The 13,147-nt window shown below is 26.5% G+C and overlaps 1 protein-coding gene across 1 annotated transcript; it reads left to right on the top strand.

The window, feature by feature from the left end:
* Positions 1-9,105: 9,105 nt before the first annotated feature.
* LOC100302457 (uncharacterized protein) lies at positions 9,106-9,543 on the top strand (the record flags this gene model as incomplete). Its single annotated transcript, NM_001163179.1, is given in 2 exon segments — positions 9,106-9,256; positions 9,386-9,543. Coding segments are annotated over 2 exon segments (239 nt in total), but the record flags the coding sequence as incomplete, so codon positions are not given.
* Positions 9,544-13,147: the final 3,604 nt, after the last annotated feature.

The following is a 13,147-nucleotide window of genomic DNA, read 5'->3' as shown; positions in this document are numbered from 1 at the left end:
AAGTAGACATGAGATAATTGTACCAATCGATAATTCAACTACTCGAAAATAGTACTATAATACCAAGCAATTTAAGAGATAACCGTTAAAACATATTTTTTTTTTGTATTTTTCAACAAACGAAGTCAAAAATGGTCATTCAATAATTCGAACATTCGTGTAGCTATTTTGCCTACACAATACGCCGTCTAACTATTCTATAATATTACTTCATTCATGCAATAAATTTAAGTTCAATTTTCAATATAGGAGTAGAGTTGTATTATATCGTTTATTTTATGTTGTCAGTGGATTAGACGGAACTCCTGCTTTGAATTCTATAGAATGTTATAGCCCCAAAACAAATACCTGGATCATAGTCACAGCGTCAATGAATGATGTACGGACTTAATGGGCCACAGAAATTTGTATTAATTTACAAATTAATTTGTATACCTACTTTAATTAAGTTGCATATATTAGGTAGGTACACCGATTTTTAATAACATTTCTCGCTTTTACTCTATAAGACTAATACTTTATATTCTAATACATATAAATTAGGTGTTTTTATTATAGATTACATTATTGATTATATATCGTACATAATCCTAACAGGAAAATGTGTAAGTTATTCGTAATAGTTGTCTATTTAAATTAATCGATAACGATATTATTTCGTCCTACTTTTTAATGTTCATAATATTATTATACTTGCACTTTGTAGGGTATTCAACCAAATTCAAATATTGTTGTAAATGTAGGTTTAAGTTGCATATCAACAAATTAAAAAAATACCAAACAAGTGTAAGTAAAGAAGAATCAAGTAATTATTCCTTGATTAATTTTTTAAATTCTAAAATACTCAAACATGTAGTACCTAGGACCTACGTACGTAATTGTTTTTTAGACATGGTTGGCTTAGACTATAAATTGTTTTAAACTAGAAACAAAATAAAAACCAGGCTCTGTGTGTTGACCCAGCATAAAAATTATACAATGAGTAGTTACAGAATAATCATCGATCTATTTTTACACAGTTTTATGATAGAATATTATGCGTGGAAATTGAACGATAATTATAATTATACGAGATGTTAGTACAAAGTTATTTTGATAATTTAAAAATATATTTACGTTCTATTTCTTAACGTTAATAATTGAAATTGTAAATATATAATAAATTAATAAATAATAATAGATTCTGAAATTAACAAGTACCTACCTAATGAGAATATGAAATATTATTGAATCAACCAAATTAAATTTAGGATTCTGTTTCTTTTAAAGAAGAGAAATAAAATAATTTTTTTCGTATATCCGTTTGGATATGACGATAATATTATACTATCATGAGTGATTAATAAAAAAATATTTTAGATTGATGATGAATAGTTTTATACAAATCGATAGCTAAGTGCCTAGGAGTAAGCATAACAATTTGTATACACGTTTCACTCTATAATATTATACTGTGGATACTAGAGATATAATAAGCAGATATAATTTCATCCGAAGTCTGAACCTAAAACAGTTGTATTATAGAATCATAGAATATTAAATGATTACTTATAAATATATAAATACATTGTCAATTAACACAATAATACGTCATTTTATAATTGTCGTATTACAATTACTATTTAGTTTACACCTATTAATGGCATACTTCTCGGCCGAAATCATTTTTAAAACTACAGTTCACTGTATCACGATAATATTATGATTTAAATAAGTAAGATCTGAAAAGTTGCACTAAAAGTCTAAGAACCTAATAATAATATATATCATTATGTTTAATATTATATTATAAACTTACTATGAAATATTCATATAACTACAGATAAAACCCACCGGTAGGGTATAGGTCCATGTATTATTTTATTGTATAAATAGTAAATGCTTAGCTGAGCTCATTATTGCGATACTAATTATATACGGCATTAAAATATAATATATGAGAATAATATTATAATATAAAAAAAATTGTCTTCTTTAAAGTTTAATGTTTTTTCTGAGACCTATTTATACATATAAAGTATGGTTATAGGTTTCTTAATTTCTAACATAAGTATTCATATTACCTACTGATTTTTATTTATTTATTGTCCGTAGTTACTGTACATAAATTGTATATAGTATGGAATGATAATCTATTCCTTTGTATAAATATAGTTCAGTGTCACACACCTAAATTTACAACAATATTTGAATTTGGTTGAATACCCTACAAAGTGCAATTTATTATAGTAATATTATGAACATTAAAAAGTAGGATAAAATAATATCGTGATCGATTAATTTAAATAGACAACGATTACGAATAACTTACACATTTTCCTGTTAGGATAATGTACGATATATAATCAATAATGTAATCTATAATAAAAACACCTAATTTATATGTATTAGAATACAAAGGATTAGCCTTATAGAGTAAAAGCGAGAAATGTTATTAAAAATTGGTGTACCCACCTAATGAATGCAACTTAAATAATGTAGGTATATGTATATTAATACAAATTTCTATGGCCTATTAAGTCCGTACATCATTCATTGACGCTGTGACTATGATCCAGGTATTTGTTTTGGGGCTATAATTATGTTAACATTCCGTAGAATTCAAAGCAGGAGATTCATCTAGTCCACTGACAACATAAAATAAACCATAAAATACAACTCTACTCCTATATTGAAAATTGAACTTAAATTTATTGTAGGAATATATAGTGAAAATAACACAGGTGCCTATATAATAAATATTTGGTTAAGCAAAAAAAGTTTTAATTAAAAACTTATATAGGCATCTATGTTATTTATGTTATGTTATGTTATTTACCTATGTTATCACTTTATAACTATATCAGTACCTGATACAAATATATAATATAGGTACCTACACATAGGTCGTTATTTATCTTCCGTCTTAAAGTGAAAAATGTAATGCTGCTCAGTGCTCTTTTTTAACGATATTTATATAACTTAGCATTCTGAATGAACGCATCGCTTCCTTGTACCTAGCGACCAACCGGGCTTGGGTACCCACTTCACTGGTTAAACCGCAAATATATCATATATTTTTTTTTTTATAGTCCATAACCAAATAAATATAATTGGCTGATTAAGCACATGACAAATTAAATAATGACCATGATTCTTCCACAATTTTAAGTGCGTTAAACTCAAGCTACAAAGATTTTTAACATAGTGACTTAGGTGCATTTGACCAAATATAATATAAAGGACTAAAAACACTCTACTGCAAAAGAAGTGCTAAGAGAGTCATTGTAATGACTAATGGATGTGTTAAATTTTAATTCAATGATAAATAAAACATTATACACTAAAATAATGTGTGTGAAGCTTTGTATTACATTTCAAAGCTCTTGGACCAACGAATTAACGTTTATTGATGTTTATAGAAAACAAAAACTACAAAAATTTAAATGTCCGTAAACAGCTCAAAATGAGTCCAACATAAGCGCTACTAGGGAGGGGGGGCTGGAAGGGCCTAACTCTCCCAAAATTTGTAATAGCCCCCTCGAAATAAATTATTCAATTCTTTCATAAAATATTGACAAATCATTAAAAATTAAACTGTACTTATTTCTTATTTTTTTTTTCCGGAAAATAATGTAATTATTTAATTTTTTTAAATTTTTATTTAAACTTTTTTAAATTCTGAGAGGAACGATGAATGTATTGATTCTTACAATGGTGTGTGTTTTTAAATTATTTTTTTTGTATTTTATTTTTAATTTTATTTTTAATTTTTTATTTTTGTGTCTGTCGTCGACTTTTAGGACAGTAAACGTTTTTCGATTTTCTTCAACAGTATCTGTTTTAATAGGAAAGTTTTAAGTGAATCTAGTTGGTACTTTATAGAAAACAAAAATTAAAAAAAAATACAATTGAAAATGTCTAAAAACAACTCAAAATATTTTGAAAATGTTATCAAGTAGAGAAAATGATAAAATGAACATATTATGAAAATTTTAAGTATCTAGGATTATTCGTTTTTGAATTACATCAAAATAAGAAAATCCTCGTTTAATAATCAATTGAATTTGGTAAAAATTTGAACTACAAGCGATCATAAATATGTAAATTGACTTACTGGGAGACATTTTTTTTTCGATAAATTCCAACAATGACACAAACTTATGAGGAATCTTATATTAAATGTTCAAACCTTAGATATAAATAAAAAATGTTCTTGATTTTTACGAATTTTGTCAAATTTCTAACTTTAATCATTCATAAAAAAATATTGTGAATTTCCGCTCAACTATGTCTTTTTTTTAATTTTCACTTCCAAAAACTAACGAGGCGCTTAACTAACTAGCTTTTATTAAATTTTTAAGTATTTTGATCTAGCAAACATTTTTTTTTTTATTGACATAAATTAAAAAAACAGAAAATTTCATGTGCCTGCTAGGCAATATATATAGGTAAAGATAATATTTGATATGTTTAGATTCTGAGCGGAGCGAGGGAGCTATTGTTTTTACAATGTTGTTTATTTATTTTTTTTTCCTTTTCTTTTTCTTTTTATATCCTATATACAAAATTTCTTCCAGAAGGAGTGTTTCGATTTCAACATATAGTACCTTATCTTTTAGCAAATTGGATCAAGATGGTACTTTAAAGAGGTCATTTTTCGATTTTCTTAATAGTTATTTAATGCCACAGGAAAAACCACAGGAAAATTACAAAAAAACGCTAAAAATGGGATTTTAATTTGTAACGCTTTGTATATCACCATAGAAACGAATAAAAAATTATCATATTTTAATATTAATTCAACTTACATGATAAAATAAATAATAACAAAATATAAAATATCCAGACTGATAAACCGTCTCCGCTCAGAATCGTTTTTCTTATACGATGATATTATATCATTGAATTCAAATCTAATACAACCATTATACAATGACCCACTTGTAATCTACTGTACAGGAGAGTGACATCCACTTACCTGCTTTTTTTAAATTTCTTATATATTGACGTAGTTAATAAATATGTTGCATCACAACATTTAAGTCAAGCCCATTATTTCATGAGCAAGCCACGTGATTGATTTGATATTGTTTAGGCTGATATTTAAAATTCATTCTTTTTATATATGAAGATATTATAACAAACTGCAAACCTACTTTAAATACAGTACTACTGTAGAAAAAGTTAAAGAAATTTCCCTAGCTGTGTTAGTTATTTACCTAGGTACATTATTTTATTATTATTATCTTTTTACATCTAATATAGTTTATTATGTTAAGTACCTATAATTAATATTTATATATTATATAGTTATTAGTAGGTTGATCATCTGTTGAGATGAATTTTTTTTCATAAATATTAAGTGCATATACCTCATAGATAATTAATAGTTGTTTGGATCCCTGTCTCTCCTACCTATTTCTTAATAAATTGTGGACATATGAACAATTTGAAAAAACCCTTTCCAATTGTGTGGTTGCTGCTAATCGGTATAAAATTTGGTCTGCTATGTTTTCTAAATCATAATTCTTACTCTTAGCACGATACCAAAACAAATACGACCACCTATATAATTACGTAAAATGTATAAGACGTAAAATTCCTGATATTTAATATGTATAATATTATGTATTATGTATATTCATCAATTATATATTTGAGTATTATAATATACGTCCGAACACTGATTCATGTTCAGGTTTTTAAAAAAATAACTACCTAATAGTCTACAAGTGATAATAGATTACATTTCCCAAATAAAATATATTTGTCAATGATGTAACAAATACAGAAAATAGATACTTTAATTTATCATAAAAATGTATATATTAGCCGTAGGTATATTACATAACACCTACTATTTATGTTTTTTTAAAAGATCTTTAACTCCTTTTTTACCAGGGCTTGAAACCGTTTTCAAAACCAATTTCAGAAACCGGTATAAACCGTTTTAAAACCGAAACCGAAACCGTAATCAAAACCGAAACCGGAAAAAATTGGATACCGGTATTAAAGTCAAAACCGAAACCGGAAAAAATTGGATACCGGTATTATAATTTAAAACCGAAACCGAAAAAAATTGGATACCGGTATTAAAGCTAAAACCGAATCCATAAAAAATTGGAAACCGGTATTAAATTCAAAACCTAAATCTAAAAAAATTGGAAACCGTTTTTTTTTTTTCAATTGACGTGTTTTTAAATACTTGAATTCCATTAATACGCATAATTAATACTCATAATAAAATTGAGACCATGATTAAAATGTTGATAACCATTTCATTATTCGCCAAATTATTAGTTGCTTTAAGTAAAATTTAATAAACGGATAATTATAATACAGTTCACAGTTGTTGTTAGTGGAAATGAAAAAAAAAAATTGAGGGTAAATCCAAAATAATATTTTATGTGCGTATGAAGTTAGAATTTTGATAATTTCGCTGGAAAATGTGAAAATGATATTGTATTTAGAAATTCATATTTTGTTAAAATTTAAATAAGTGGTGGACAAGTGGGTACCACTCTGCTGTACAGTAGGTGTAATGGATGTGTTATATTTGAATAAAATGATAAACCGTTGTATACGAAAATTTATTCTGAGTGGTTAGCGTAGTCCTTATGATATTATTATTTTTTTATTCGTTGGTATGGTGATAAACATGGCGTTAGAAATTAAAATCCCATTTTTTTTGTAATTTGTCGGTAGTTTTTCTCGACGCTTTCTAAAACTACTTGGAATTTTCAATTTTGACCTCCCAAAAGTACTAACTATGTTCAATTTTTTATCAGTAAAGATGCTGATCTCAAAAATCTAAGCATGCTTAGGTTTAGATACTATCCAAAATGTTGCTGACACACATTATTGTAAAACCAAAACATTCTTTCGCTCCGCTAAGAATCTACCATTATATTCGTGGGTACTTGAAAGTTTTAAGTAGGTATACCTATATTATTATATTTTATACAAACAATGATATTTTTAAATGCAACTTTTCTGGAAAAAATTATATAAACAATTACTATTTGTCGGATGTCGCAACTCGCAATATACTAATTATTTTATGAGATAAGTTTTAATTTTTATAAATTCTTATATTTATAACATAATAAATAATATATATTATATATAAATTATGTTTATATGTTTTTTAAGGGGGTTGTTTTGGATATTTTATATAAAATTAGAGGACTTGATTTTCGATAATTAATTTTCCAAATCCATAAAATCATTTTGCATTGTTTTCACTTTTTTGATTTGTTAATGATTGGTATAAATAATTAAAATATCAAAAATCTAGTTCACACATTCAACTCTTCTCTTCAACTTTTATAGGTGGTTTTTTGCTCTAAAACCAATCAGTCAGCAGTGTTTTTGGAACTAAAAAAATAAGTTTTTACTCACAGCCGGTGCTGTCACGGCAATACGGTAATGCAAGGACGGTCGAGAGCATTGTAATATATCGAGCATAATTTTATTTTGTTTTAGTTCACATAAATAATAATATGAACATAATAGTTATATTATATAAAAATAATGCAATTGATTTGATATTGTTTAAGCTCTTATTTAAAATTCCTACTTTTGATTTTACAATGATGTGTGTGTGTGTGTTTTTTTTTTTAAATTTTTAAATTTTTAAATTTTTGTATCTGTCATCACTCTTTAGGACAGTAAAAATGCTTCGATTTTCTTCAACAGTATCTTTTCTGATAGGAAAGTGAATCAAGTTGGTACTTTGTGGGGGTTAAAAGTAAAAATATCCCAGTAGTTTTCAAAAGCGACGTGAAAACCCAAGAAAAACAGGAATTTGTAAATAAAATCTGTTTTCGAAAAAGTCGATTTTGGTTTTTTGTGCAACTCAAACAAATGACCGTAGGTACATGTAATTTTACTGAATGTTTATAGTAGAATTTTATATACAGCATAACATTTTTCAAATTTTTTGACTTGTTTTGAGCTGTTTACGGACATATTCAGTTTCAATTTTTTATAGTTTTTTTTTTCATAAATATTAATACAATTGTATTTGTTTGTTAAAAAAGCAAAGCAAATAAAAAAAAAATATAATATTTCATAAAAAAAAAATCCATCACATAAACGAATAAGTAGTTCCAGAGTTGACAAAGAGTTTCATTTCACATTTATATAGTTAGAAGATATTGACAAAAAATAATAATACAAAACAACAAAGGTGCCCGTAACCAATAGCAAGCAGTGTACAATACACTATTATTATTTTAATCGGCAACTTAACTTGTTGTTTTTGGCCATGTCGCCAGATGTACACTTAAGAGACCATAACTCCGGAACCACCTATCGCACAGCGTACGAACTTCACAGAAACCATCTACATATCAATATTAATATGTCCTAAAATTTTTATCGAAATCGATTTGGTGAATCTTGAGTTATAACAGTTATTCAAAATGTGCACTTATTTTTATATATATAATATATACATTATACTAATATGATATAATTCATCAATTATATTATATTTGATTATTATAAATGTCCCAACAATGATTTATGTTCAAGTTTTTATAAAAAATACCTACCAAATAGTCTAATAGTGATGATAAATTACATTTCATAAATAAAATTTGTTTATCAATGATGTAATTAACACAGAAATTATGAAATATAAACAACAAAATATTGTAAAATATTCACTGTCAAAAACGGTTTATTATATTTAATTCTAAATTTAAATTAGACTTACTTTGGATTGTCATATTACTGTAAGTTGTAACACACTAGCGTCATGTCTTGAAGCAGAATGTTACGGCCAGGATGCTGATGAACACACCACCATCACCCCAACCTCCCCCCCCCACCACACCACCCGTTTAAAGAATAAATAACTTTAGATATTTTAATTTATCATAAAAATGTGTATATTATAGCTCTATACTACATAATACTATTTAAATATTTTTAAAAGATCTTTAACTGCTTTTTTCCCATTCAAATTAAAATTCTAAATTTACAATTTCCGGACAAGCTAATCAATTTAATAACAGTCTTCCTGTTAAAATATAATCGTAACAAATATACATCCGCAAATATTTAGAGGTTACAGCTCAACCATATAAATAAGTATATCAATATATTTTATAAATCATAGTTGTTATTTAGTGTTACTGTTGAAAACGTATGAAACATTCTATATAATTTTGTAATCCTAGACAAAATGATAATCAAAACTTTCGGACTTATTTTATTTTTCTCATTGTCTGAATCCAAAAACAATTTTAGGCCAAATTTGCCTTTGGTAAATTAATAATTTGCCTTATTTATTAAACATAATACATTATTTTTTTGATTCACAATGATGTGCATAGGTAGTAAATATAATAAAATTCTACATAATAATATTATATATTTATTATTTTTACTATAGGGAGAATATCGTTTGGTTATTGATAAAGTATATCCTTGTGGATCAAGAATAAATCATTCAGTTCAATTTAATATCTATTCTAGTAAAAAGACATCAAATATAACTGAAATGAAAGGGAATATAACATTTTTGACACCTTTCAATGATAATCTTGCAGTAAGTATTTAATGTTTAATATAATATTTTGTAGATACAATGAAACTTCCATATTATAATTATTCCTGAAAGACAAAGACACAAATGCACAGAGACATCAACAAATTTTCTTTTTACAGAGAATTTTCTTAAATAGAATCTATATATTATGTATAAAAGTAGAAAGTTTGACTAAGAAGGCTTCTTAAAGAAGCACTAAGAGCATTTTCAATAGGGTCTCACCCTTATTTGATTGGTTGACTCTAGAATAACGCATATTTTTCGTTTATATTAGTTTGCCATTGGTTACAGAAAAAATAAATTAGTTATTATGATTGATAATACTTTCAGGTCTTTATTTTATAATTGGTAAGAGCACAAAAATTACGGTGATTAAAATCAGTTTACTTTTAATTAATTTATTAAATTAAACGGCCTTTAAGATGGAGTAGATACACGGAAATCAATTAATTGGTACGGGTGACACCGTGCTGGATCCATTTGTTAAATTTATTTGGTTACCACTTATCGCATATTTCGATGAACAAAAAATTTCGTTAAATGCAAGTTCATTACAGCATTGAAGGTTCTCTAAATTATCTAAATCATATGAAGTCTAATTGATGTCTATAAAATAAACGATGTCGATAATTTTGATGGTAGGTACAAGGATGATTGAGCAGAAAAACTATCGATATTGAAATTATTAAATATGTAAAAACTCTTATTATTTCTTATGGAACGCATACACTTTATTTGTGATTATTGTTGTCACGCTAGATTCTAAATGTAATTGAGGAGTAGAAATCCAAAACGTAGGTGCTGTTGCCAAAATTGACAAAATGGAATTAGTTTTCGGCTTTTGTGGAAAATATATCTTATATATAAGGAAGTAAAAACGTTAAGTCAAATCGTAATAAAATAAAATTTGAAATATGTTAATTTAAAATTTAACTGTAGAATATTTAACACATTAGAATCGTTTTAAGTATAAAATAATTTTATACATTTAATATATTATTTAAAATAATATATTAAATGTTAAAACCAAAGCACCTTTAAGCTAAGTTTGTGGCTGTGTAGGGACTAGGGAGTAATAGTAGTAATATGAATTAGCTCTAGAGTATCAACGTTATACCAAAGTTAAGTTTGTTGTTTTTACTTAATTCCACCTACGATGGATTAATATAATCAATTAATACAAAATCCTAATCTAACCTAACCGTACTAAGACCCGATGAATAAAAAACCTAATTTAACCTTTTTAAAATTAACCAATCTTTTTCCCTAAGGTATAATCTTCACACTAACATTCTTTTATATATATACTAGCTGAATTACCCGTCGTTACCGGGTATTTTTGTTAGCTGGACTCAATAATAAATTTAGTTATAACGGTTCTGGTGTCTATAGTAATGTATCGAGTTTTGTACTACCTATATTGCAGCACATGCCAGGTGTTTCGCCTTTCTATTTGAGAGCATTACAAAATTTACAATTTTGGATCATAGTGGCAATGTAATTTTTACAATCAATTTCGGATTATATGCAAGACGTGTTAATTTAATAATTTTCCATTTGCTCAATTGATTTTCAGACCGAAAATGGTTTCCTCGGCCTTTTTTTTTAGCTTCTTTGACTTGATTGCTTCGAGGTCTATTTGTACACCTAGAAAGGCAACGCTTCATACATTTATTAATTACATTTTCTGTGACACTAACATTATTAGAAAGTATACAATATTTCCAGTTAGACGCAATCTTTCTTTTTACTGGGAATGTATCTATACCAAATGTTGCATAAAGATTATTATCATAATAAATGTTAAAAACTTATGGGAAAATATTGCTAGCTGCAAATAATTTGCAGTAACCACAGTAGACAATAGGATTGTCCATATTACAACCATAATCCTCAGCAGTGGAAAAGTTGTCACCATATGAATTGTAAGACATATTAATAAAGGTATTTCAATTACCAGAGACATACGCAACAATTGTATTTCGGATCTCCTGGAATCTTTCTTGAGTGTTAAACCAGGGACTAAATTCCATGTAATCGATGTCAATATTATTATTGAATCGAAATTCGCAATAGCTGATGTAGATTTTCTGAAAATAAAAGCAATTTGGACGTTTATATTGTTTATAAGTGATTCAGAATTCAGAGTAAGTTGTCATATAAATTATAAATTATAATTATTACCTTACTAATATGCCTGCATTGATAATATTAAATACCTAAACCTGGGGTGTCGTTAAATCTTTACTCTATACTATATGCTCTGTACGACAATTCTACTGTACCTATTACTGAACTGTTCTTTTGTCTTCAATAGCGCAGTATATATTGTTTAAATTTATATTTTTATATATAAGTTATAAATTACTATATCAAACTGAAACATGGGTCGCCCAAGTATGTTAAAAATTCATTTTTATTTTTTTTTTATAATAGTTTTTTATTTATTTATTTTAATTTATTACTTTATAATAATTCATTTTTTTATAATATTACCCAAATTCTGAAATAGTTACACTTAATTACACATACCTGTCACTAAAAAGAGTGAAAATATTATGTTCATTATTTTATATAGTACTTAATTGATAAAAAAAAATAAGTCAAATAATGAGGGTTAAAACCAGTATTAACCGAAACCGAAACCGGAATTCTATATTTTTAAAAACCGAAACCTGAACTGAAACCAAAATTTAGTGTTTTTGAGAACCGAAACCTAAGCTCAAACCGATAAAATCATAAAGGTTCCAGACCCTGTGTTACAAAAATGAAAGGAAATAGAACGGAAATGGTATAAGCACCATTACTGATAAATGATAATAATTGGTACAACTATTTGAGATGTCAAAATTCCATTCACGGTCATTTCTTCAATAGATGACATTTTAGATTCTGAGCAGAAGCGAGTGGTTTTACAATGGTGTTTATTTTTTTTTTATGTCCTGTATACATAATTTTTACCAGAAGAAGTGCTTTGATTTCAACATATAGTACCTTATCTTTTAGAAAATTGGATGAAGATGGTACTTTAAAGAGGTCGTTTTTCGATTTTAACTATAGTTACCTATTTAATACCACGGGAAAAACCACCGAAAAATTTTAATTTCTAAAGCTTTTAAAAAATAATAACATTATAATATTAATTCAACTTACATGATATAATACATAATAACAATATAAAATATCCAGACTGACAAACTATCTCCGCTCAGAATCGTTTTTCTTATACAATGATATTATATCATTGAATTCAAGTTTAATACAATCCATTATACAACGACCCACTTGTAACCTACTGTACAGCAGAGTGACATCACTTACCCGCTTTTTTTAAAAATAAAGTGAAAATAACTGAACAAAAAATATTATCATATGCCCATATTATATTGCCAATGACAACTTTTAATCAACAATAATAATAATTTAATAATATAAATAAATAAATATAGAATAATATTAATAATTAAGATTAGATATTGCTTGATAGATGACGCCACTATTGTATACTTACAACCACTTAATTTCCACTTTAGTCGTTGAATTTCCAAAAATCCTTTCTTCAAGTACGGTGAAATTATAATATAAATACATCCTGAAAATTTCGAC

Source organism: Acyrthosiphon pisum, chromosome A2, assembly GCF_005508785.2.
Source record: "Acyrthosiphon pisum isolate AL4f chromosome A2, pea_aphid_22Mar2018_4r6ur, whole genome shotgun sequence".
NCBI lineage: Eukaryota > Metazoa > Arthropoda > Insecta > Hemiptera > Aphididae > Acyrthosiphon > Acyrthosiphon pisum.
Note: the sequence above shows the minus strand (reverse complement) of the source record. Positions and strands in the feature narration are given on the sequence as shown.